This window comes from Gopherus flavomarginatus, chromosome 12 (assembly GCF_025201925.1).
Source record: "Gopherus flavomarginatus isolate rGopFla2 chromosome 12, rGopFla2.mat.asm, whole genome shotgun sequence".
NCBI classification, from domain to species: domain Eukaryota; kingdom Metazoa; phylum Chordata; order Testudines; family Testudinidae; genus Gopherus; species Gopherus flavomarginatus.
In genome coordinates, this window is record NC_066628.1 from 38234730 (window position 1) to 38261642 (window position 26913).

A 26913-nucleotide genomic window follows, 5' to 3' on the forward strand; every position below is an offset into this window, starting at 1 on the left:
GGTGACAGAAACCTCAGCGGGGATGCTGCCTCACAGATGCTGGTATCTTGGGCTCTGGGAAACATGGAACAGACACAGGTTTACTCATTGTACTCACCTTCAAGACACTCTGTGAAAAGTGATTAATAGATTTGTAACATTTTTATTAAGCTAGATATTCTCATGTGAGAGATCATTAATAGATTTTAAAGGCAAGAAGGGACCATTCTGATTCTTTAGCGCGGCCTGGATGATGCAGGAGATCAGAACTTCTGGTGGAACTCAGGCATATCAGTGAGAAGCCATCCAATCCAGACTGGCAGACCTCAATTGATGGAGAATCCATAACATCCATAGGTAACAGGTGCTGGGGGTTCTGCCACGCCCCCTGGCTGGAAGAGGTTTCCATCATATACTGGGGTTTACAGTTTGGTTCAATGGCTCTCAGCACCCCCACTATACAAATTGTTCCAGCACCCCGTAGGTAATTTGTTCCAATAATTCATTACCCTTATTGTTAAAAATATGCACCTTATTTCCAGTGCGAATGTGTGTAGCTGCAGCTTCCAGCTGCTGGATCTCATTACTCCTTTATCTGCTAGGTTAAAGAGCCCTTTCATTTCAGTTATCTTGCACCCCCACACTGTGTGTGTGTGTGTGTGTGTGTGTGTGTGTGTTTTTTTAAACCATGTGGCCTTTCTCTAGTCCCTTTCATTTAAAGATCTCCATGCACTTCCCAGACATTAATTAGGTTTCAGTCACTAAATAAAATATTTGTCATTGTCTCCAGCTTACAGATGTGGACACCCAGACACAGAACAGTCGAGTGACTTTCTCCAGTCACTGAGAGTACGTCTACACTCAGGAGTGGCTCTAGACATTTTGCCGCCCCAAGCATGGCAGCATGCCGCGGGGGGCGCTCTGCCGGTTGACGGTCCCGCGGCTCCGGTGGACCTCCCGCAGGCGTGCCTGCGGAGGTCCACCGGAGCCGCGGGACCAGCGGACCCTCCGCAGGCAGCCGCCGAAGGCTGCCTGCCTGCCGCCCTCCTGGCGACCGGCAGAGCACCCCCCGAGGCATGCCACCCCAAGCACGCGCTTAGCGTGCTGGGGCCTGGAGCTGCCCCTGTCTACACTGCAGCTGGCCTGGGACAGCTAACAGGCTCGCAGGGCTCAGGCTGGGAGGCTGTAAAATAGCAGTGTAGATTTTTGGGCTGGAGCCCAGGCTTTGAGACCATGTGAGGCGGGAGGGTCTCAGAGCCCAGGCTCCAACCCAAACCTGAAAGTCAACATTGCTACTTTATATCCTGAACCCCATGAGCCTGCATCAGCTGACCTGGGCACTGAAACTTAGTGTTGTGGTTTTTTTTATCGCAGTGTAGGCATATGAGCTGGGAATAAAAGTCAGGAGTCCTAGGTCCCATGTCCTACTCTGTCCATAGATGTACTGCTCTGTATCTAGGCAGACACACTTCTGCCTGAGCAGTTCCTTTCTGTGGATCAATCTGCCTGCATGGGTCTTTGCTTGCTTCCCAGCTTGGAGGGCCTGTAGGGACAGCATACTCGATGGCTGTGAGGGAATAGTACAAGAACGCCTAATGTTGAGCCCTTCTTAGCTATGAGAAGGATGGTCACAATAACAGGACGAGCAGCATGAACAGTCATAGCTGGAGTTTTTCCCAGTAGCACCACGTAGAGGCTGACCACTACATGTCTATCTTTTTGAGTTATTGGCAGCCCACCAAAAAGACACAAGGGATCAGAGCAAGGGGAACATGAGGAAATGCAGGACCTCAACCCAGGTGTGGATTGTTCTCTAGCACAGTTGAGCAGGTGCAGAGACCATATGTCCCTTTGAAAAGCTTGAAGAAGCACAACCAATCTACCTTGGAGAGGACAAGGGACAACCCTCTTCATTCAGCTGAGATACTCAGATTCATTGGGCTGAAAGACTCTCAGGGAAGAACTATTTTTCAGGACAAATTGAATTTTGGACTAAATGAGCTCATCTCCCACTGCAATCATCAGTGACTGGCTTATGGCAGGGCTGAATTTGGGCCATTTTCTTTACATGGCAAAAAACACCTGTAGAAGATGATAGTTCATCATGTTATTACAAGATTTAATATATTTAAAAATATGGTAATTCCCTGTAGAATATTCCAGTGGGTGGTAGGTGGTCACCAATCCAAAGACTTACGAAGTGAATGGATTTTATGGGCCTATCAATTCTGGATCAGTGATCATTCTATTGCAAAGCCAGACTCTGTCAAATGCCCCATACTCACCTGATCTATTTGGATATGAGGTCACTCATGCCTCCCTATGCCAATGGGGAAGCAGTTACATGGCAGTACAAAAGGATATTCCCTGACCGTTGCCACTCAGAGCCTGGTGCCGCTTCCAGTGCCAAGTCACTGGTTGGTTTTTGTTCTTCCTGGCCCTTTAGCAGCTCCGCCTGAGGACTCCCTTCCAGTAGGCAGCCCTTCATGGTACAGCTAAGTCTTCTGCATGACATCATAAACCAAACACTGAACATTCCAATTATGATGCCATCACACAGTGTGATCCACTGGAGAAGCTGAATTGTACTCTGCTGTTTCCTTAGAAGAAGGGAGCTAGAATGAACCTCAGAGCAGCTGCACAGGGAGTGGACACACTAGACTGGCAGCAGGCACAGAAATGTGGCAGTGTTCCTTTCTGACGAGTTCTGCTTGTTAAAAGTTCTTGGGCAAAGCTCCAGACTGTAACTGGAGGCCAGCTATGTTGCAAATCTGCAACCCAACTATACTCCCTCCTCCAGGGTTAAAAAAAGAGCTAGATATATTCTTGGAGGATAGGTCCATAAATGGCTATTAGCCAGGATGGGCAGGGATGGTGTCCCTAGCCTCTGTTTGCCAGAAGCTGGGAAAGGACAATGGGGTGGATCACTTGATGATTATCTGTTCTGTTCATTCCTTCTTGGGCACCTGGCATTGGCCACTGTCTGAAGACAGGATACTGGGCTAGATGGACCTTTGGTCTGCCTCAGTATGGCCGCTCTGGTATTCTACCTCCCCTACTGCACTGGATCCGAACACTCCTGAATGTTAGGAAACTTCAGAGCTGAACTTTGTAACCTATGTCCATGCAGAAATAGTAAGAGCTGTATGTGTGTAGTAGTAAGAGCAGGTTTTTTTCACATGGGTTCACTTTGATCTCGTGGTTAAAAGTAGCTCACAATAGATCTTGTAATATGGCTGCTGGGGGGGAAGCCAAGAAATGACTTGAAAACAGAGAGAGAAATATTTGGAATAGCTCAAGTTTGAGAATAGTTAATAGTACAAGGGACAGATTGCATCCCCAGATTCCACCGAATTGTGGTCTCCACAGCAACCTGCCTAGTGACTATGTATTTTCAGTCTGATGCAGGAGTATTAAACTGTTAGTTGTGGAAAACCATCTACCTGGCTGACAAAGATTCTGAACTAGTTTTTTGATACTGTACTCACACAAGTCAGAATCTGTAAAAGCTTGGACAGTTTTATAGGTGCAGGTTAAGAGAATAAAAGCTGAGCAACTGAGGTGCAGTTATAAATGGACTTCCTATTTTGAATTACTGCTTACGGGACTTGCTCTGTTGTGAATGTGAATGAATGTACAGAGACAAGGTGGCTGAGGTAACATCTTTCATTGGGCCAGCTTCTGGTGGTGAGAGACACAAGCTTTTGGCCTTACACAGCTCTTCTGCAGGTAGCTCGAAAGCTTGTCTCTCTCATCAACAGACTCTCTCATCTTGGGACTGACACAGCTACGTTGCATATAATGAATGTACATGCAAACACAACCGAGGGTGACCAGATGTCCTGATTTTATAGAGACAGTCCTGATTTCTGGGTCTTTTTCTTATATAGGCTCCTATTATCCCCCCACCCCCATCCCAATTTTTCACATTTGCTGTCTGGTCACCCTAACACAATCCAACTTTCTATTCTGCCAAAGCAGTTGGCATTTTGAACCTGAAACTGTTGCTAGCTGTGCTCTGTCACCTTCTGAGACAGGTCAGGGGCTTGGAAAAAGCTTTTAAGTTCAGTTTGCCAACAGGTCCTGGACCATAATCTAAATAAATAATTTAAGATGTCTAGTTTAAAGAGATCTTCATAACCAGAATCCCAACATAGATGACCTGATAGATGCAGCTAATGTTACGGTGATTAGACAGTTAGGTAAGTGTTCAAAACTCCAGCAGTCATCCTCCCACTAAGGCTCCAAACATGTACCAGTGGAGGCAAACTCTGGGAGAGTCCCTACTGTGGTCAAGGCTTTGCCAACTGAAGGAACAGAGTTGGTGGCAGATTACACACATGCTCAGAAATGGACCTTAAGAAGTATAGTTTTGTGGTTAGAGCAGGAGCCTAGCAGTTCCTTGTCCCTGGTTTCTTTTCCCAGCTTTGCTGATTTCCTGCGTGATCTTGAGCAAATCACTTCTCCGTCCTGGTACTGATGGGAGGCTTATTTTACATTTAGTACTTTGAGATCCCAGCACAAGGATGACAATAGACAGAAGTTTTAAGATGGCCTCAAACTGCTACATGCTGATCTCCTGAAGCAAAAGCCATGAAAGGAAAAAAGGGGATAGTGACCTTGCTCTTGGAGGTAGGCTGTCACCAGAGCAGAGGTATTTGTGCTAAGCAGGGAGCCAGAGCAGCATCAGGAACAGATGTAGGAGGCAGCAACGGCTTGGCTCCAAAATTTAGACATTTCTTTTAATATATGGAGATATACCTATCTCATAGAACTGGAAGGAACCCTGAAAGGTCATTGAGTCCAGCCCCCTGCCTTCACTAACAGGACCAAGTACTGATTTTTTCCCCAGATCCTTAAGTGGCCCCCTCAGGGACTGAACTCACAACCCTGGGTTTAGCAGGCCAATGCTCAAACCATTGCTTGGCTTTCAGGCTTATTACAGGCAGACTGAATTTTTAAAAAAACTTATTTAGTTCTTTCTCTGCTCTCTCCTCCATCCAATTGTCCATCTGTTGGTGCATCTGTGTTCCAAGCCTTTCTGAAAATTAATCCCTGTAAAAAGGAAACAAATTGAATCTCTGCTAATCCATCAATCCTGCTTAAGAGACAAATAAGGAAAATGCTGGATGCATTATGATTGGGGTAATGTAATTATTTAAAATACCTTCTAGAAGTAATGAAGACCATTTTTACTGTTAAACACTGCCGTACAACGTCTTTCCAAATGGACACTTGCAGATCACCACTTCATGGGGGGGAGAGGGGTTCTGTCTTTTGTGCTTTGTGATGTACAGAGGTCTAAGACGTGGTGGTGTTTGCGGGTTTTGTCAATGGACAAATGCTTTTTACCTTGTACAGGTCTGTCGCATCTTGTGCGCCTTTAACGTGTGATTTCAACTTTATGCGGTCGGCAAAAACCAAAAAAAAAAAAAAAGAGAGAGAAATAATTTTAATACTGTACCTGTAGTGCAGGCAATTCTGCCTGCTATTCAACTCAATGTAATTTTGACTATACGCGGTTTTCACTTTACGCATTAACCACGGAATGGAACCCCCGTGTAAGATGAGACTCGCCTGTAATCTTTACAGCTGGGTACTGTGAGTTTACACCAAAGCATCCTTCCTCCCAAGTGTTAGGCAGTGGAGTAAAACAGGTGTTCAAAAAGTTATATGAAAAGACAACAGCGCAGTTGAAAAGTCAATACAAACAAAGCAGCAGGACACAGGACATTAGTTCAAACTTCCAACCCATTTCAGAATCTTTATTGAAAAAAAATTAATCACAGCATCTGAATCATTATTCAAACACATTCAATAAACAAAGAGAAACAGTAGCAAAGGGCACTGACACGACAAACTGTACAAAACCTCTGGGTTTGCAGGCAAAACCTGAGGGGGAGGAGCCCATGGCCAAGCTGCAGAGGTCTGAGGAGCTGTGCCCCCACCCCTGTGGCTAACCCGCCCCCCCCCCCCACTTCCCCTCAGACCAGTCACCCCTGAGAAGATTGATTTAAAAATGTGCAGAAACAAAGACACTTTCAGAGACGGTTAATTCCAGTCTCCCCATAATGGAACAATTTAGGCCACTGGGAAATTTATATAAAACTTGCTATCAGTTCCCAGTGCTAATGCTTTAAAGTGAACCTTCCCAAGAGATTCAAAACCCCACAGCTATCTATCAGACCTCCTACCACTGCTTCCCTGCTCCCACTCACCAAAATATACTGCCCTCTAGGGTCAACAGGACTGATTTGATGTGACACCCCTCCCCCTGTTTTAGTTTGAGGAAATAGTTGCGACTGAGCTAAACGAAATGGAACAAAAAGCCCCTTCTCCAGCCATGCAGTGATGCAACTCGTATGGAATGCGGAAGCCAAGCGAGACCAGTTCTTCAGACTTTCACAGGGCTAAAGGTGACCTATCACAGTCAGTAAAGAGGAGAAACTCCCAGCTAGGTGATCTAGGAAAGCATCCTGCTCTTGATGGATTGCAAGTCTTTGTACCTACAGGAGTCCATAGCCTTCCAGAAGACTACAACAGTCCCTTCTTATCACCAAAGAACTTGAGATCCAGTGAGGATGCAAATGACAGGAATCATTTTCTAGATCACTTATTCTATTGGATTTTAAGAAGAAGAAAAGGCAATTAGGTTCCAGTGGGGCATTAAATCCACTGACAAGCTCTAACAATTCTCACTGGAGGAGGAAGTTAGGGAGAGAATAGGATTTAACGTTTATAGTCTGTTCCCCAGGTATCTGGCAGAAATGTTCAATCCATTGCAATTTATACAGGACACACTCAACTGGTCTCTGCCTGTTGTAACTACCAGGTTCTTCTTGTTTGTTTTACTGGAGCCGTTCCCTCTGGTGTGGAGAAGGTAGGGCGGTAGTATTTTTCAAACTGATTCTGACAGCAGGCACTCCTCAAACGGGCTTCATGAGGCATGGTGTTTTTGATGACCCAAAAAAAGCAATGAGGTATCATTCTGTCAACTCAAATTGTACTGGATTAAAACATCGCCCTCCAAGCAAACCTAGCACTGCTTTGTGCCCGCCAGCTTGAAAAGCAAGTCAGTTAGGCTTGTATTGACTGAGTCTGACAGGGCAGCAAAGTTACTCCTGTTATTAGAACAGGAGTAATTGTGGCACCTTAGAGACTAGTACTCCTCTTCTTTTTGCGGATACAGACTAACATGGCTGTTACTCTGACTCCTGTTGTTGTTAGTCTGATCTTTCTTGACTAATTCCCAACTTCCCTTTCTTCCTAGGGGGAAAAGATAGATGGTGGTGTGAAGGCTAGTGTGATATGTGGCTTTTATGCTGCTAAACTGCATATGCATTTTTTAATTTCTCAGTTGTGACCACAAACTGACAATGGCTGGGTCTACAAGATACCCATAGATAAGAGCTATATGTACACATCACAGTGTTATTTGGGCCCAGCCAAGGCATCCAGTCCAAGCACACCCACACCATTTCATCACATGACAGACAGGGAAAATTGGGGGCTAGGAAAGCTGGATTGAGTATGGTGCCACACCAACTGAATTTCAGCAGCCCAAAACTGACACAATGAGTTCAGACATTTGGCACAGTCTGTTACCAAGACTAGCTACTACAGATAATCAACCTTCCTTCCTGAGAAAGAGGCGAAGACCCCACTGGAGGAGGTATGCTGACAGCAGCGTGGGGGAAAAGCTGGACTGGAGAGTGTGTGTGTGTGGGGTATCCCTCTGAACTTCTTTACTGCACCTTGTTCACTGAAAAGGTTATCCATATCCACAGAAACCACTGGTCACAGCCCTCTGCCCCAAGTCAACAAGGAGACAGGATGGGGAACTTCCCCGTGCACAAAACACTGACAAGACCACAGTGAGCCCAATTCCTTCAGGGAGAATCCCACACTCATCAATTCAAACAAGGAATTCTGTGCTCATGGCCTACTCCAGGACCGTTCACTCTGGCCTTGCCAATGCCAGTGAATTCCAATGTACCTGGAACTTTGGTTCAACGGCAGTTTGGGACTCAACTCAAAAGCCCAGGTGCCAGAGCACTGGGCTACAAAGGACAAAGCCAGGACAACGGGAAAAACATGCAGCAAACTCCTACGAAATTCCATTTACCAGATAGTAGGGACATGTCATTGCTTAGGGATGGCACCGATTCATTGAAGGGACCAGTGAGTCCAGTTTGGCTAAGATTAGAATTAAAGAGAGAGGCACAAACGAACATTTGCACGTCCATTCAAGGCATTCCAAAAAAAGTCACAAAAGTAGACACGTCACTTTGGACAAGAAACATTACAACACTTTGGCAACTTTCATCAAGCCCCCTGCAAAGTCTCTGCAATGCCCCTTGGTACTTCAGGCTGACCTACTGAAGGCAGGGTAATGAGCAGGCTGCAGATGTGGAATTGCCATATGTAAATAGGGGCTCTCCTCCCCAAACTATCCGATGGATTTAAAAAAACCTACCTGCTTGCTACAGTACAAAATAAAGCCTCCCCTAACTCCTCCTGCTGGGAGAAGACAGCAGGAGATCAAGGGAGTCCATGCTGCTGGAGACAAACAAGGCAAAGCTGAACGTGGCAGCAACAAGTCCCTAACCTGGGTAAATCAAATAACATCATGCCAGGCTAAGATAAAGCTGTGGCAAGGGACTGGAGGGGAAGTGGGACAGGATCCCTGTCACCACTTTCATCCAACCTGGAGAGAATAAAGGACAGAACCATTTACTCTCTCACTAGCATGGGCCAATATAGATTTTTAAAAAATGCATGAAGAGCAATGGGCTTTGGGATATGCCAAGAGCCCATATATAATAGTGCCAGCAGTAGACCCCTCCCAAGGCCCACATTAGACAGAAACACAACTGCTCTCCCCACTAGGATTATTTTGTATCTAACTCAGCTCTCAGGAACCTGACAAGTACCAAATATAAAGCAAGAATGAAAAAAGTTTCAGTATAAAAAAAAGACAGTTCTTGTTTTTGTTACTCACTTCTAAACCCTCTTCATCTGATTTGTGTGGGGCCAACTGGTGGGGAGGAACGCTGCAGGGTATCTCTACTTGATAAACCTGGGCACACAAAATGGCACAGCTCTAATACAAATCCTCTTTCACCTACTCCATCCCACTGGAGGCTGGGCTGACTACATGGGCTCATGGACCTGAGCAACCCTCCCAAAGGCTCTGACTGGGAATCCGGCCCAGCCAGTGTTGGAAAAATTCAATACAGCGCCGGCCAAGAAAACAAAAACAAACATTTGAAAAAGGGACTATCCGATTGGAAGAGTCTCTTCTTTCCTTTGTTTCCTGGGATTAGGGGGAAGCCTTTGGTTTTGACCAGAATTATTCTCTGTTGGCAGGACAGGCTCAGCTTTGCTTTGCATTAGCTCGGTTACTGTACAAGAGCAAGGCTGAACTGCGAAGAAACGCTCTGCCCAGCTAGATTGCCCTTTTGACATCTTGAAGTATAACAGAACCAGACACGTGGATCACATCCTGGATCCTCGCTCCTGAAGAATCTGAAAAGAGAAGGACTGGTATAATAAAGGCTGAACTTGGACAAATTTGGATATTAGTTCTCATGTTTCGGAAAATGCTATTTGTGTCAGTAGGGGAAGGAAAAATTGATGGAGGAGGGAAATGTACAAAGAATCATCAGGAGTGGCCGCTGGTTTTTACATAACTCTTATGAATGACTTATTTCCTTGGAAAAGACAGGCCTGTGCTAAAAACACTTGGCTTTTGGTCACTGCAAGGCATAACATTCTGCTGCATCTTGACAAAATCTTTTATGATTTGAGGCTGTGATCTCTGCATGTTTAAAGATGCATAGTCTTGGTCCATAATACAATTCTTTCCATTTTTCTACCCAGATACCTCACCCACTCAGATTCAGCAGCATGAACTGTAGAAGGATTTTAAAAAAGTATATATTGTACTTCACAAATGTTAAGATGCTAATCCTAGTCACCTCTGTGAGGTAAGCATTATAACCATTTTACAGCTGGGAAAATGGAAGCACAGATTTTAAATGACCTGCCCAAGGCCACACACAGCGGCGTGTATGGCAGAGCTAGGAGTGGAGTCCCTAGTTCCAAGTTCTGTACTCAAGACCATTAAAACCTATGAGCCTCCCTCAGATCCTTAAGAGAAACTGGAGATAAGAGATGATAAAGCCTCTTCTAGAGACGGGTCAGCTGCACGCAGGAAATTCAGAAGGATAGTTTCATATTTTTCAGACCCTGATCAAAGGCTGATCAAAGGAAAACAACCAACCAACCTCCTTCACTCCCTGCAATGGCTGTCAGCTAGGAAATGTGATCGGTTTCAATCTTCCTAGTTGTGCTAACCCTTTCTTCCCTCCTTTTTACACTTTTTTAAAAAAAAAGTGCATCTTTTTTCCTATATATCTATGGCTCAATGTGAAATGTACGAAGAGCTTTGGATCTGGATATATTTGCTGTAATGTCATCTAGTAAAACTGCAAATCTCACTGGAGGAAGTGGGGTTGGAGGGAAGAGTGGAAGAGAATAAGCATGTGCAAGGAATTACTATCATCAACCTCATGGCATCGTTAGAGCACAGAGGAATTTTTTTCTGTGTACAGGGACATTTAAGACAACTCTCTTAACCAGGCTTCTCACCTTTGCCTTCTCACTAGGTTCGATGACAATGCCATTAGTAGAGTTATTGAGCTCCCTTGAGACGACACAGAGGAATTCTGCCTGGTCCTCATTCCCATAGTTATAGGAAGATCCAATGCTGATTAGCTGAAGAACAGGAAAATAACCGAGAGGATGTAAGGATTAATGCAGCAATAGCCAATGGACTTTGCTCTGTCCTTGTTATTGCCTTGTGTGTGGCTGGCTGAACCCAGTCAGAATTAAAATTTCAACAGGACAAAACTCTCTGGGATATTAACTTGTGTTATAAGCTTTCCTGTCAAATAGTAAGCATATTCTTGGTCCATGACTGGCAGTGCTACAGAGCCCCCTGGTGGTGGCTAAACTCAGGGAAAAATGACTGAAAGGGTAACATGGAAAGCTGTGATGCATTTTCCAATTAATGAAAACACTGTAAATATTAATCATATTTTGTGATACAAAATGTTAAGCCTTAGCCAAATACTTCAGAGACTGGATATGCTAGGCAATGTGGGCTCTACAGAAGGAGTCACTCAGTCTAGACGATACACCTGTTTAACGAAATTCTAGGAATACAGCTTCTGACTTTTTGATGCAGAAACACTGGACAGGCAATTTCTTTGTCACAAAGGTAGGGCAGTATATTCCAACAACTAAAGGACACCTGGCAAACTAGCACAATTCTTTTATCATTATTACATTAAAGTGACAGCCTGGAGTAAACAGCATAGCAGTAATTTGTATTTCTCAGCACTGCTCTTCAGACTAGTCTCGGATTTTACATCCTGAAGAAAAACAGTATGAATCTTATGTGTATTTGAATGGCTACACTAGTTCTGCCCCAAGGATTTTAGAAAAGAGAACCTCACACTTATAACAAGGGATAGATGGAGCTCCCTGTCCCCTGAGTATAATAATCATATCCATTGTTCTGTGGGTCTGAAGGAGGATTAACCAAGCTATAATAATGGAAATGGCTTGTACAATGAATGAGCTTTAATGGTTGCAATGACTCACTATTGAGGACAAAAGAGTTGGTTTTAGGATGTCAATGGACTGTGTTTTCCCTTTGTATTTTACCACTTGACTGTCTAAACTATAATGAACATAAACAACTGCACTTCAGACCACAAGTCACTGTGGATACACAGAATCCATGTTAATTAGGAAAGATATTTAGTGGCTATCTGCCCTCCCTCAGCTACACTGCTATTTATACTCACACTAGCTCTCATTGAGCTAGTGAAGTATGCGTACATGAGCCGAGAAATCGCATCCTTAGCTCATAGCATAGATATAGCCATAGAGAGAACCTGTCAGGATAACGGGAATTGAACTCCTCATCCTGGTCAATCCTTGGTGTCTGTGTTAAGACTGCTAACAAAGAGTAAATAGTGCCAAATGCGATATGGACACTTGTCTGTTGGAAAATGGCCACTGAACCATCACATTGATTTCACATTGGTGACTGCACAGCTAGCAGACAGTCACAGCTTTTTGTCACTACTAAACTGGGCTGGATTTGAATAGATCTAGAAGTGAAGGCTCTGTCCTATTAGTCCTATGAGCCATTTGGTGTCGTCGTATTTCATTGCAAACAGATATTGCAGATCTATCTCTGTCACAGTTCAGGAACTGTCATGAGGGCTTAAGTTCTTTGTATATCCACACAAGAGAACAGTTTGTGACTTCTGATACCAAAGTTGGGGCTGATTTATGCCCTCGGCAACTCCCTTGAAACATGGCCAGGGAACTTGTGTTGTAAATGCAGCATGTTTTGCATTTGCAGGGCAAGGTATTTCTCATGTCACAACACTTCTCTGTGAAGGGGTTGTGCTGCTGGGCTCTGAAGAAAGTAGTCTTCACTTCTTCTGGATCTCATTCATTCTCCTTGGATAAAAGCTCCACAGTGGGGCCAGGAAAAAGTGGGAGGAGAGAAGAATTTCTCAAGAGTCCGATAAGGATTCAAAAGATCTCAAGGAAATATTATTTCTGGTTATGGGTTCAGTAAGCTACCGTTGTTCCCCTGCCAGTTATTCCATATAAAGTGGACTGATTCTGGATACAGACTCCCCGCCGCCAGCAGGAAGGAGTCGTGAGAGGGGTAGTTAAACAGAATCTAAACTCATTCCATATGCTGTTCCCACAGGGGGAATCTCTTTCTTTGGATATAGGAATGGCAATCATTGGCAACAGTACCTGTTCAAATTTCCATCCATCAGACATAGTGGACACCATCTGTGTGAGCTCTTCCTCTTGGCACTGCAGAACTCTGTACACATGTTTCACAGGTCCCTAAAGCACCAAGGGGAAAAAAGCAAAGCAGGAATTTTAAAATCAGGAGAGGGAGTTGGCTTAGCGGTGTTTGTTTTCAGACAAAGAAATACAGCTGAGGCTTTAGTGTCTTCTTGTAGGGAAACCTGATCTATTTTGTGCCTTGAGGATTATAAAAGAGGAAGTCTGAGTTGCATAGACTTTCCCAAGCTAGTCTACATGATATAGTTTTTTTTTGCTTGCTGAGGGTCGTGAGGATTTTGAGGTGACACTATCAAAAACATGTACATGACAGGAGCCCAAGTCCTCCAGGTGTGTTTTTGAAAATTTTACTCGTCTAGTATTGATTCTACAAATTAAAAACAGTTCAGCAGCAGCAAAAAGAATTGCAGTAAAGAAATACTGAGAGAAGATGCTGGTCTGAGAAGGCTTATATTTGATGGAAATATTAAAATTGTCTGGGAAGGACAAGAAAAGCATATCCGTAGATCTGATTTTGTAAATATAATGAGAGAAAATCACCCAAGTTCCCTTTCTTAGGGTTGACTATAGGGAAAGAGCGACCCACAATTCTGATAACGTCGCACACCAAGGAAAGGGAAATACACTACACTGGGCACTCACCCAAACTGTTTATGCAACCTAACGTTTTCTGCCAAAATAGTATCACTGCACTTTTATTAATTGCAAATTTAGTAAAACATATTAAAGCAACCTCCATTTTCTAAATGGGATGCATGGCCCATGTACTCATAAGATCTTTTAGTAGGTCAGCTAGCTAATCTGCTTTTTGGAACTCAAAGTCCCATCTATTGCCTTGAGTCCTCATTTTCAGCCCCCTTCTATTCAATTGCTCCTAACCTCTACCTGCAAATATCAGAGTAGATTTGAGAGCCCTTGCCAGTAGCCATGAAGGATGCGCACTCTCAATCATATGTCGGATCAATCAGAAAGTAGGGACACCCAACTACTTGAGAGACTAGACACCAAGTATGCTGTCCTGTGTCTCCCCCTGCAGCGCACTGTCCCTCTGTCACATTTTTATTAATGACTGAATCCTGATGACTGAGTTTTTCTACTTAAGTTTTAACATGCATTACTTGAGAGGTTCTGTTCTCATTGTCCCGTATCCGCTCCTTCACCAGACGCACCAGGGATGCAATATTGTAAAACTCAGCTTCTTCCAGTACCCCTACAAAAATCCAAAAGCAGAGGAAGAAATTCTGTTAGTCAATAGAAAACAGAATAAGCACAATTTTATCAAAAGTGCATGGTATCAATTTGTAGTTAGCTTTTATATTTGCAATCTAGCCTGTATGTGGTACAATAAATGGATGCAGAATGGATAGTGGTATGACCTGAGTCTGGAAGAAAATCCTCTGCTCAGATGGTCATAGCCTCCTTATGTGAAAGCATACATCATCTAACAGAAGCATACTCCCCCTTCTCTAGGATTATAGAAACCCACCAGGCTGTAATAGGGAAATACTGCTCTTTTATTGGAGGATTTTGGCAAAATAGGTTTAGCCATCTCAGATCAATCTGTTTCATCATCTCAGCATATTACAAAAAAGCCATTTACGTCTCTGGATATACAGGACTGCAGTTTTTTAAAAGAGAACAGGAAAGATCATTCTCTCTCCCCTCTCTAAAAAACTACAATTTGCTGTTCAAAGCCAATGAGTTGAGCATAGCAAGGATAGCCTGCATTATGATCTAGAGGTCTCTGCTTCCAGTATATATCTGCTTCATATTATTCATGAGCGTCCTTTGTGGGAATCTAAAAGAAAACACAGTATTATTGCAAAATGGAGCTTACACACAAGGCACCATGCTAATGCATTAGGAAGCCTCCACACCCAGACTAACTCTAAGTAATGACTGGCAAGTCAAACCGTGCCAATGGGGCATTTACAGCTGTTTCCTCTGCAATAAATTTTCCTTACCTTCTTCTGCCAGCTCCTTGTTTATTATGAGTTTTCCATGTCGGAGGTAGTTCAGGATCGGACCAAAATAAGTGGGATCCCTGTCGATGAGATATGCCCCTGTCTCATCCTGTGAAACACACATGGGAGTCAAGCTAGATGCCCCCTTTCATGGGGACTCTAAAATTACTAACCCCGTTGAAGCTGTATTGGTGTTAGCAATGATGAGAAAACTTTGCAAAATTTCTGTAGCGTAGACAGGCCCATGTTTGCGATGTTGAGTAGTATTTGGGTTGGGGAGTGTATGGCAAGTGAGCCTGTTTACACTAATTTTCTTTCTGCAACTTCTGATCCAGCAGGAGTACCTGTTAAAAGGATGGTTAAAGTGCACCAGAAAAGTTGGTATGTGGGAGTAATAGCATGAAATAAATCATCCTGATCACAGGAATTGGGCTCTCTTTCATGTAAAAAGAAGAGGCAACTCCAAATTTTGTTTAAAAATCTTCTGTTTATATGTAAATGCCAATCTCTAAACCTTATGCTAACTCCTAAACTCCTTCTTATTTATCTGAAAATTACACTAAGGCCAATCTCGACGATGCAAATTAGCATCAGCTCTAAAATTTAACTACTCTGAGATACCTCTTGTTCCATAAAATCCATCTTTAGAACAAAACTTCCTTGCACATAGTCCAAATTTCAGCTTATCACTCAAGATACACATTTCACATTTTACTCATTTCTCTCTCTCAATCACGTTTCCATAGATACAGTCCTTGTTAATCTTTATTTCAAATCTCTATCTTTATATACCATGCTGGATTCAGCATGTCTGTATGTACCAATTCATCTCTTAAATGCGACTACTGGCACAAATATCTGCTCCTAAAGCACCAAATGCTACTGATGAGGTTTAAAATTAATATCATTTCTACAGTATTTTACAGACAAATAAGGTAGTCTGTGACCTGAATATATTACAACTTTAGAACATAATCTTGCGAACTATATTTCAAGGGAGTCAATGGGGCCTACTCTTATGAGGATTTGCTGGAATGGGCCCAATATTTAGACATAATGTGATAATGGAAGCAATACACAATTAGTAGGGTTGGGGGGAGGGTTACAATAAGGTAACTGTTTGTCTTGGTGGTTCTAACATTTATTAATATTGAAATTTTAAAAATATTTTTGGCTGTTTATGAACTAATCCTCAAATCCTATAACTGGATCCATGCAGGCAGACGTGAAACCTAGGCACCTTAAGGGACAAATGCTTTTTCCTATAAATCAAAATAAATAAAAATATAGGTCACCTTAGCACTCACTCAGCACTGTGACAACAGGGACAAACATTATTGCTCCCACAAAAACTGCAGTCTTTTTAGGTCAGTCTGCTTTTTGTTTCTGTGACTTGTTCAATCAAAAAACAAAATAATGCTTCTGAGGAATTAAAGAAAAAAAGACACATGCAACCCAGGCCTCACTGCAAATTATTAATGGTTTGCATCTCCTCTAGACAACACATTGATTTCCAAACTATGCATCAGACACTTAAAGCAGATCCTTATTTTTCCACTTCTTAAAATCAACATTGCAATAACAAGTTAGATCTATGTAGGGCCTTTCACAGTGCACAAAATTGTAAATTTATCAATAATTAAAAAGTGTAAGAAAACATTTATTTCCCACATATGATTTAGTTGGGGATTGGTCCTGCTTTAAGCAGGGGGTTGGACTAGATAGCCTCCTGAGGTCCCTTCCAACCCTGATACTCTATGAACCAAGTTTAATGTGTTGACACGGAACAACACAGACCTTTTAGAAATACACTTTGATACAGGAACATTCATGATCATTACAAGTAGGTCAAAGTGCTGTTTTAAACACCATATATATGATTCAGCTTATTTTGTTCATTGAGTAAATTTGGTGCTACTGAGATTGGGGCAGTCTGATTTACAGCAGAATAAAGAATCCCCCCCTGAAGCCCCTTCTTACTCTGTACTGACATACTAAGATAATGGGAGCTATTATATATACCTTAATAAACAAATTATTTGACAGGCAGGAATTTTAACTCCTGATTAATCTTGTAGTTGGAAGAAGGAGTGTTTATTTAATTATGTATCTAATCTCTCTGTTGTGTTTTGTGATAATTATATAAAGAATATTATATAAGGAATATTATAGAAAAAGATTGCAGTTACAGTTGATTTATTTGTGAATTACCCAGTACGGGTAGGAGGTTGAAATCTGAGTTTTCAAAGCCACAAATCAAAGTAAATAGCCTATACTAATATACTTAGTAAGTATTAAAGCAAGCCACAGAAGAATATAAAGAAAAGGAGAAATGACAAATATATTCCTAGGCTGAGAAAAGTTACTAAATACTTAAATCTAGAGAACAGACAAGTGTTTTATAGTTGATGAGGACTTCCCCAAACTCATTAGTCCTCATAAATAAGTCATTGTTTAGGTGCAGCCTAAAGGATGTGGGGGCATGTGATACTTATCCGTGCTGAGTATACGTGGGTGTGGGAAACAAAAAGCTGATAGTGTTGTGATGTGGGTAGAGCTGTAGTGGAAGAGTATGGGGAAGGGTAATAGGTTGTGTCTATGTCTAGCTCCATTTATGACAGGAGATGTGCAGAGGCGGTCAAAAAAGCAAACAGGATGTTAGGAATCATTAAAAAGGGGATAGAGAATAAGACTGAGAATATATTATTGCCCTTCTATAAATCCATGGTACGCCCACATCTTGAATACTGTGTACAGATGTGGTCTCCTCACCTCAGAAAAGATATACTGGCACTAGAAAAGGTTCAGAAAAGGGCAACTAAAATGATTAGGGGTTTGGAGAGGGTCCCATACGAGGAAATATTAAAGAGGCTAGGACTCTTCAGCTTGGAAAAGAGGAGACTAAGGGGGGATATGATAGAGATATATAAAATCAGGAGTGATGTGGAGAAAGTGGATAAGGAAAAGTTATTTTTTAGTCCCATAATACAAGATCTAGGAGTCACCAAATGACATTAATAGGCAGCAGATTTAAAACAAAAGGAAATTCTTCTTCATGCAGCGCTCAGTCAACTTGTGGAACTCCTTACCAGAGGAGGTTGTGAAGGCTAAGACCATAACAGCATTTAAAAAAGAACTGGATAAATTCATGGTGGTTAAGTCCATAAATGGCTATTAGCCAGGATGGGTAAGGAATGGTGTCCCTAGCCTCTGTTTCTCAGAGGATGGAGATGGATGGCAGGAGAGAGATCACTTGATCACTGCCTGTTGGGTTCACTCCCTCCGAGGCACCTGGCATTGGCCACTGTCAGTAGACAGATACTGGGCTAGATGGACCTTTGGTCTGACCCGGTATGGCCATTCTTATATTCTTATGTAACAGAGGAAAGATTTATACTCACAGCAGATGATCTGGATGAGAGGGGTATGGTTGGTGTTCATGCTGGATGAATGAATGCCCCCAACTTCAACCCCCTCAAGTTGTCTGATCAGAACTCGGTCCCCTCCTACCAGCAGAAGTAGCACAAAGCCTAGATTGGTGCGTGTGTGAGAGGAGCCTGCTGTAAATGGAGGGGGCGTTAGAGGCTGAAGGGACACACTGCCTCCGGCTATTTTGGGATGGTGGTTATGACTCACACGGGTTAAGTGGGTTTTGTATATATGTGGACGCTGCAGTCCTGCTATTGCCTGGGGGGGGGGGCACTGACCTTTTTGTATCTCTAGCAGGGGGCAGGTTAGTCGGTGCGGGGGGAAGGGATGAAGTTTCCGTGAGGGTGCGATCGGGACTGTGGTCTCCATAGGAGTTTGCACGGCGTCGGCGGTTTCTACAGGGCCCGTTGCCCGCCCCGCACAGCCCCATACCTTGTCCGAGCTCAGCTCGGGCCCGTCCTGGCAGCAGAGGCGGCACAGGAAGGACTTGGGCTCCCGACACAGGGTCTGCCGGGTGCTCACGAAGTATGTGCCGCCCACATTGAGCCGGACCCACTTGGAACCGGAGCCAGGCCTGTCCGGGACGGGCGGCTCGGAGCTACGAGGGGACAGCCCCCCTCCGGAACAGGCAGGCCCGGCCAGGCGGGGGCTCGGTGGCCCGGGAGGAACCGAGATGCCCCCCAGCACCGGGCTGGGCGTACGGCCCCGGGGCGGTCCATCCCCCGCCGCCATCAGCTCCGCCATTCTGGACCGTCACTTCGTGGGGGCGGCCACCCTCGCTCAGCGCTGGGGAGAGAGCTGAGTCCGGCACCCAACAGCCATTGCTTCCCTCACCACTGTCCCCCTCCTCCCAGGAAGAGCCGGACTTAACTTCCGGGTCACCACCGACCTCCCAGTCACCAAATTCCTCACGTGACGCACACAACTCAACGGCTAATCTGAGTTAAGGGGGGAAGCCCTAGGCGCAAGACGGTAAAAAAAAACACAGGAATTCAATATAATAGGCAACCCCCGAGGAAGAGCGGAATATTACTTCCGGAGCAACCGGAAGTGAGTAGGGGACATGCCCCTGGAAAACTCGGAATTTTGGAGGCTGGTGTTTTAAATGAAGAGTAAAAGGGAGGGGAAGATTTTTGGAAATTGCATTGGTGTTAAAAGAGCCGTCTAGAATCACTTCCGGGTTGTCTAACGGGTGGGCGGAGAGTGCGATTGAGTCCTTCCGGGGGCACTGGGCTATGATTGGTTGGCGTAGGGCCGGGTTTCCGGAGGGTGATTAGCTGGAGGGTGGCGGCGGTCGCTGAAGGTGAGCCCAACCCGGGTGGGTTGGAGACCCCGGCGCGGGCGGGGCTGTGTGTCTGGGGTAGGGGGACTCTCACAGCAGGGCGATGTCTCTGGCTGGCCTTGGCCGGGGAGGGGAGCGGTGAGGCGCGCGGGGTCCCTAAAGTCCGCTAGCAGGTGGGGGAGGGGGCTGTATCCTCCTCGCAGCCGGCGCTCGGATCCCGTCACCTCCCCCGAGCTGTGCCGGGTTATGAGGGACTCGTGCCTGCAGGGGCGGGGGTGAGTCGAGGAGCACTCTCTTCCCCGAGTCAAACCTGCGATGATGTCCCCGCTTGGCGCTAGTGGTGGCTTTGTGGTGCCGCCTTTCAGGTGAGAGGGGGCTGGACTGGTCTGTCGTGGCCCCTTCCAGCCCTCGAGCTGTATGATAATTCTGTTAACTCAATGTAGTGATAACAATCAGAGTTCCCACAGCAAGAGCAGGGTGATATCCGGAGCCTGGCTGTGGCTAAGTAACTACACATTGGTGGTTATAATTCCAGTAACTGGGTGGAGTAACCTTGACTTTGTCTTAAACAGTTCGATAGTGTTGCTGTGTGTTGCCATGTTCCACCCCAGGGATGAATGCATTTGAGTCCTGTTGAAATGAGCTCTGTATATCTCATGTAGCTAAGCGAAGTATTGTGGTGCTCAATTATTGCTTGTAAAGTGCTTCTCTCTTCTCAGTAACATAAGAAATGTGAAGTGTTGTTATGAGCATTACTCTTGGTGGGAATCAATAGAATGAGTAAAATAGCAGCAGAGAGAGAGCTGAAGTGATGTTTCAGTTGATAAAATGCCCAGACTTTTACATTGATGATAAACTTACCTGTTCTTCTATATCTCTCTTCAAATTTAAGTTTCTCTGCTCTTCAATTTTTCTAGAACACAAAAATGGCAGGTCGCAGAGCCGCTCTGAAAGCGATTGACTGGATGGCATTTGCAGAGAGAGTGCCTCCCAATCAGAGAGCTATGTTTAATGCCCTGAAAACACGCAGCGATGCCCTTTCAGCCAAGTGAGTATATTTCAGTGTGAAAAGGTTGCTCTGGTGAGAAGACGGTGGCATTAGCAATTCAGCACTGGCAGTCCATGTGTAAACCAATGTAAAAATAGTTTGAAGTGCCATTTTCATAACTGTGCACCTGCCATAAAGATGTTAAAGGAAGTCTTAATTCTTCGTGCTTTTTTTTTTTTTTTTAAAAGCAGACTTTAACAGCCAAATTTTGTTCTTTCTTGATCTTCTCCATGGTGCTACAGTAGCTATAATGTTAGAGGGAGTCCTGGGGGAGGTTTCATATGCAGCTAAGATTTGGCCTTCACTTAAAATTTATACCTGCATTGCTATGTCGATCAGGTGTGAGAAAAATATATACCCCCCAGTGACATAGTTAGGCTGACAAAACCCTCAATGTAGATACAGCTATGCTGACAGAAGATGCCTTTTGTCAGCATTGCTGGCATCGCTGGCGGAGGTGGTGTTCCTGCGCTGGACCAAAACCTTGTTTTGTTTGTGTACATTGTGTCTACACTGGGGGCTGTGCTAGCACAGGTTATCTAGTGTAGATACAGCTAAAATACCATTGCTTATTATCTCTTTTTTTTTTTTTAATCCTTTGTCAGCCTTGCAAAACTGTAATGAAAACTACCCGCCCCATTCGCAAACTCTCCTTGCTGGCTCCTACCACTGTTCATGATGAAAAAAAATGAGAAAACTTGTCCATCCACTCCCCCCCCCCCAAAAAAAAAAAAAAAAAAAGTAGGAATGTAGAATTTTGTGTGGCTGCTTTATTGCCCTTTCTGTCTTAATGGTGAGTGAAAATATTGGCAACTAAAATTAGTGTAGTTGCTACTCTGGGGCCTGATGATGGGCGGAGCAATGGATACTGCACAGTTGCCTGATGTGAAACAGGTAGCTCTCTAAAATTACTGGGAGTTGTTCTATCAGCTGTTCTACTCCACCTGTACAGGTTGACCTCCTTGCCTGAGAAGCCCCCAGCTATTGACTGGGTTTATTACAAGACTGCAGTTGCTAAGGCTGGCATGGTGGATGAGTTTGAAAAGAAGGTGAGATTCTCATCCTCAATTAGATGTTGCTGCTGTTTTGAAATCCAAGTGGAGGCTGCTCATATCTGATGCACAGAACTGTGAACTTTTCCTCTAGCAGCCTGCTAGGTGAGATTATTAGGAGGTTTTGGCCTAGATCCTGTGCTGTGGTGTGCAGCTGCTTTGCATCACACTGCTAGCACAAAGTGGCCCAAAAGATGGCATAACTAAAAACAGAAAGGGTCATTTTAGAGGAGGGGGAATCCTCCAGTGGCATAAAGCTAATGCTTTTTCTTTTACAGGCTGCATAGGTTTTCCTGGCTGTAGGTGTATAGCCTGAGGATAAGAGTGTATGGTTAGAGCTTTCCTATTCTCTGCTGATTCCCAACTGCCGTATAAGCCTCTTGAGACTTTTAGTAGTCTGCATAATTTAGAGTGGCGTGATGTACGCCCTGATACTTGCCTGCATGCAGCTGGTCTAGTATCAGGAGTGAAAAGGCCACTTTTGTACACCTCTATCACATTCTGAGCTGTGCTGTGTTCTCCTTGGCTGTAGCCAAGGAACTGGTCCAGAAGCCTACTGGAGTAAAATTTTGCAAATAAACTACTGAATGAGGTGTGATGGCTTAAGAAAGAACTCTGTGTTTTCTGGGGAGAGACAGTCCAAGCATCCCTTCAACCCTTGCCACTGAAGGGCAGGAAACAAAAAGCACTGTTAACAGCCCGAGGTGGTGTGGTAATAAGACTAATCCCATAAAGTGTATGTTAACCTTTTTTTTAAATAAATGGGCATTGGGCAAATAACCAGTGATTTGCCCAAGATCACATAGGGGGTTGGTGTCCGAGCTGGAATTAGAATGTAGCAGTTCTTGGCTCCTGGCCCTGTGCTCAGTCCACAAGGACCCACTGACCTTTGGAGGAATTCAGGTCATCCAATTTTTCATCTGTATAACTTGACTCGCTTTGTGGGACAAGATAGTAACCCTTTGACATTAGGTTGTTGTTAATGCTTCCATACAGCATGTTTTGGCTCTGTACAAGACTACGAACATCCTGGTGACAGTAGTGCTGAGTATGTTGTGTGCATATGAGAACCAACCAATGCTATTTGTGAAGCTGGCGTCAAGTTGACTTGATTGGTGACCTACTGCAGGAAGCCGATTCGCTTGGAAGGGTCCGAGAGTGTTTTTAGGGAGACCAAAGAGCACTAGTCTGCCTATTGGGGAAATATTTGCTCTAGGAGCATGCAGGGCTTTTAATGGAATTGAGAGGCAACACATTTAGAATTTATTTCTTTTGAATTTACAGTACAATGCACTAAAGGTTCCTGAGCCTGTGGACACACAAACAGGCAAGATAAATGTCCAGGAACAGGAAGCTGTAAGTATTTAAAAACTCTTTCCTGCCACACAGTTTCTCTTTGATCTTTGAAGAGGTATAGAATAATTCTGACTTGGAGTCTGCTGGTGGGTAACTGTGCTGAGGTACAGGAGCTGCAAGTCTGGGTTTGTGCATATAGGCAGCTTTTGAGCAAGAATAGTTCTCTCTACCTATACAGGACCACACTTGGGGATTTAGAGTCTGGGACTGGATTGCAGTTCTGCTTGTTCTTCTGGTGTAATAAACTTAATTCATGCAAAACAAAGGCAAGCGAACTCTGATCAACTGAGGAGCATATTGGTATCTTGTCAGCAGCCCAGAGGATGCACCGATGTTGCATAAAATAGGCCTGACTCCTTTTTAATGTGGAGTTGGCGTTCTTGGAGACTGCAGGAGGTCAAGATGGAGCATTGCATAGTGGAACTTCTATTCTATGGATTCCTCCTCTGTGTGAAAGAGGAGGGTGGGTGTAACATAAACTCCACGGGTTGTGCTCAGGTCATTGATGTTGTCTTTAGCCAGAGAATTTATCGGCCTCAAGAGCTCGTTGTGGCTTCCTGTTACAGAATGTGTCTCCCTAAAAACTTCTAGATCACTAAAGTCTTGTAAATCCGCTGTTCCAAACAAGTTTGAACAAAGCGGCTTGACATTTTTGTAACACTTAGCTGCAGAGGCTGAAGCCTATGGCTTACAGAATTTACCTGACTTCAGACTCTCCCTTCAATCTCTTCAAAAAAGGAGTTGAATCCACTTCCTAACTGAGCAGTGCAGCAGGGAATGGTAACTTCAGAGCTCTCTCTATCTTTCCAGGCTTTGGGGGCAAAATCACTTAGCAGTTGTTACAACTAACACCTAAGATAACTAACTTCTTTCTGTTGTAGTAAAAAAATAATCTATTCAGTTTTTTTTTTTTGTGCTTTTGAAAGCACTTTGGGGAAATGATTAAACTGACTATGCACTTAATCAATTTCCCTCTTGTATCTCACATAGCAACAGGGGAGAGAGAACTTGTATTAGAAAACAGTTATTGTAAACCCACAAGCTGCAAGGAGGCTCAGGGGCAGGTATAGGGCTTGATATTACTTTTACCTGTTTTTATTTAAAGCAGATGCTATTTTAAGGTCCGTGCCTCTTTAAGGAAGAGGTAAGATGAGAAGGGGGACTCCCTTTAAATTGAAATAGGATGAGTGTCACAGCTTCACTGCAGGAAACAATCTAGGATTAATGTGCTCACCAAATTCTTTGTTCTCTTGCAGGCTAAGAGTGCTGCTGAATATGTGCAAGCCTCTAAATCCCGTATTGTCCAGTATGAGAAACAGGTAGGGTTGATGGGTTTTACCCTGTGAATTTCATGCTTAAAGCAGCTTGCAATATAACTTTGTTTTCATTTCTAATTGTACATCTAGTTTACGTTGAATTCTTGCTTACAACTGACTTAACATTTTCTTGTCTCTCCACCCACTTCAAGCTTGAGAAGTTCAGAACCATGATTCCATTTGATCAGATGACGTTTGAGGACTTGAATGAGGTCTTCCCTGAAACCAAACTGGACAAGGAGAAGTATCCATATTGGCCCCACAAACCCATTGAAGATCTGTAAATCTGTCTGAAAGCAGTTTCTGGTAACTGTCAAATTCTCTAGAATCTTTTAAATAAAGTAATTGTACAGGGCTTCAGCAATGTGTCTCGTCTTGATCTCAAAACTAAAAGATTAAATGCACTAGGAGTTTTTGGTTGTGTTTTTTTTTTTTTAAGTGGATGATGAATGCTGTGAAATAAGCAAGCAATTGGTGTTGGAAGCTCTGCACTCTTTACAGGGTGGGGATAGCTCCTGAAGGAGGACAGGATTGAGTCTTCCAAGCAGGATAGCCAAGGTTTAGTGTTTGCAGAATACTCTCCCTGTTCTTGCTGTTCAGGTTAAACCTAAGGTTATTTGGGTGACTGAGATAACAGTCCAGCCACACATCTCCATCCCAATTTAACTTTCAGCCTTTTTCTGTATTACAAACGCAAGCATCTCTCTGTAGCCTATCCATGATATGCTCATTGGACCTGGTTAGTGGTGGCCTGGACTCCAATCACAGTTGGAGGAGCCTGTCTCATCCCATCAAGACCAGCACTAATCTAGTCCATTGTGCTATTTCATGTTTGCTTTGTTCCCCCCGGATCTCCATGTGTAGTTCAGCACTTTTGAGAGGTACAGCTAAGATGACTTATACATACTCCAATAATTCCCTGTCAGCTGGAACACTAGCTCCATTAATGTATTTTATTCAAGTAAATAATTTGCTGATGGGATGCCCTAGGTGTACACGTTGCTTTACATAGCACATGCAAGAACAAAGCTCCTGCCCTGCAGAGCTTGCACTGTTATTCAGACATGCAGTACATGACTTAATTCAAGCATAAGAAGCAGGAAAACCTTGTTAGGGAGGAGGTTGAGGCAAGCAAGTATTTGAAAAGGCAATTAGCCCACATTTAACTGCTCCATTGTACAATGATGATGATGCTAAACAGTAGTGATAAAAGCAAATGACTGCAGAAAAGCACCTTCTCCAGAACAAGCAGAGCTGACTTACACTCCTGTAGCTCTGCCTGGGTCCCAGTTCGCTGCCCTTCTGCATTCATTCTTCTTGTAAGCATGGGTGGTTCTGTGTTTCCCTTTCCAAGTGGGCTTGAATCCCTGCTCTCCTCTTGTCCCCTGGCCATCTCAATCAGCGAATCTCCTACGATGGGCAGAACAGCAGCCAAATGTAAATATACATTAGAGGAAATTGTGGACAAGAGCAGAGGTGTGCATGATGCTAAACTTGACTTTATTTGCTTGATAGTTTTTTTTATTAAAACTTCACATTTTTCTATCAGAAAATCTCAGGTACTGTTCTGGCTCAAGGGACTCATGGGGCTGGCCAGAGTTGGTGGACTTGGGGGTGGGCTGGGCTGCTGGGTTTACAGCTGCGCCTACATAAATAACACAGGTGCAGCTCCTTTGGATACATATGTTGCCTATATCTTTTGATTCTTATAATATATACATCATCATGAGATTGAGAGGTAGGTGTCTAAACTGTGTGTGAATTTATGATCAAATGTGGCCTGAAACACAATGGACTTGGGTTCTAAGCCTGATAATATGATTAGTTCCCCGCTGACAGAATCCTATTTACGGAGTATCAAATATAGGTAACCAAACACCAACCCTGTTTGTGTAGGAGGCTTCCGGATGTTCTTGCTTCCTTGCGGCATCTCGGCAGTTTTCTAGCCTTGAGTAAAGGGTGTAGGGGTTTCTTCTTCAGATGCATTAATAGGCAGGTCTCCAATACACCCATAATCATTAGGACAAAGACACCTATGAAAAACATCACTGCAAAAGGAGATGAAGAGTATGTGTTCATAAACTCTCTGCCTTACTTCTTCTAGATCCATAATTCTATCTACTGTGGGCTTCTGCTTAATAGAAGAAATATAGTGCCCCAAATTCAGAAACTGCTCTTAATAGGACTTCTAGTATTACAGCTCAACCACAGTGACTAGTGTTTCTCTTCTTACTATCTTTGAACAGGTGCCATATTTGTACTCTGCTCTCTTCCTTACATCCAGTGCATGTCTAATATACAGTGACTTTTACTCAATAAAGACAAGTACCTATTATGGGTGGGTCATCAGAAGAAGTGGGAAGGATGTCCTTAAGAATCACAGCTAACACAGACTCTCCAATGATGAGTGATAGCTGGAAGCTGATCTTGTCCCCATAAGAGCTGGCACTGAACAAAATAGCCATATCCAATAAGTAGAGAGCACATGTTGGGAAGATAAGGTTCAAAACGTATAAAATGGGTCGTCTCTTCATGGAGATCTGGAGGGAACAAGACAAACATGAAATAACAGACTGGC

General features: G+C 43.8%; 2 protein-coding genes across 5 annotated transcripts in view; one reads left to right on the forward strand and one right to left on the reverse strand.

Moving 5' to 3' along the window:
- Positions 1-5712: 5712 nt before the first annotated feature.
- Positions 5713-19308, reverse strand: KCTD2 (potassium channel tetramerization domain containing 2). The gene is made up of 6 exons (XM_050921080.1): positions 18714-19308; positions 14853-14961; positions 14007-14098; positions 12832-12927; positions 10633-10758; positions 5713-9507 (listed from the first exon to the last, which is right to left on the reverse strand). The coding sequence occupies exons 1-6, from the start codon at positions 19023-19025 to the stop codon at positions 9478-9480; spliced, it is 765 nt and encodes a 254-aa protein (XP_050777037.1). The 5' UTR covers positions 19026-19308; the 3' UTR covers positions 5713-9477.
- A 175-nt stretch (positions 19309-19483) lies between these two features.
- The window catches only part of ATP5PD (ATP synthase peripheral stalk subunit d), a 40477-nt gene continuing 33047 nt past the window's right edge, over positions 19484-26913 (forward strand). The window contains exons 1-6 of one of the 4 annotated variants that reach the window (XM_050921081.1): positions 19485-19584; positions 20481-20611; positions 21564-21660; positions 22948-23019; positions 24276-24338; positions 24488-24695. In XM_050921081.1, coding sequence (XP_050777038.1) covers positions 20490-20611; positions 21564-21660; positions 22948-23019; positions 24276-24338; positions 24488-24619 — 486 coding nt within the window. In that variant the 5' untranslated portion in view covers positions 19485-19584; positions 20481-20489 and the 3' untranslated portion in view covers positions 24620-24695. Of the gene's footprint in view, positions 19585-19840; positions 19929-20480; positions 20612-21563; positions 21661-22947; positions 23020-24275; positions 24339-24487; positions 24696-26913 lie in introns of those variants that run through there. The other 3 variants (XM_050921083.1, XM_050921084.1, XM_050921085.1) reach the window with 3 other exon arrangements.

Bases quoted from the DNA above. Each gene is read 5' to 3' on its own strand.
- KCTD2 (XM_050921080.1), bottom strand. From the start codon at position 19,025: ATGGCGGAGCTGATGGCGGCGGGGGATGGACCGCCCCGGGGCCGTACG. The intron at 14,099-14,852 runs GTAAGGAAAATT...GGATTTTTGTAG, and splicing joins CAAGGAGCTGGCAGAAGAAG to GGGTACTGGAAGAAGCTGAG. The intron at 10,759-12,831 runs GTACTGTTGCCA...CCTGTTCTTCAG, and splicing joins ATGGATGGAAATTTGAACAG to CTAATCAGCATTGGATCTTC.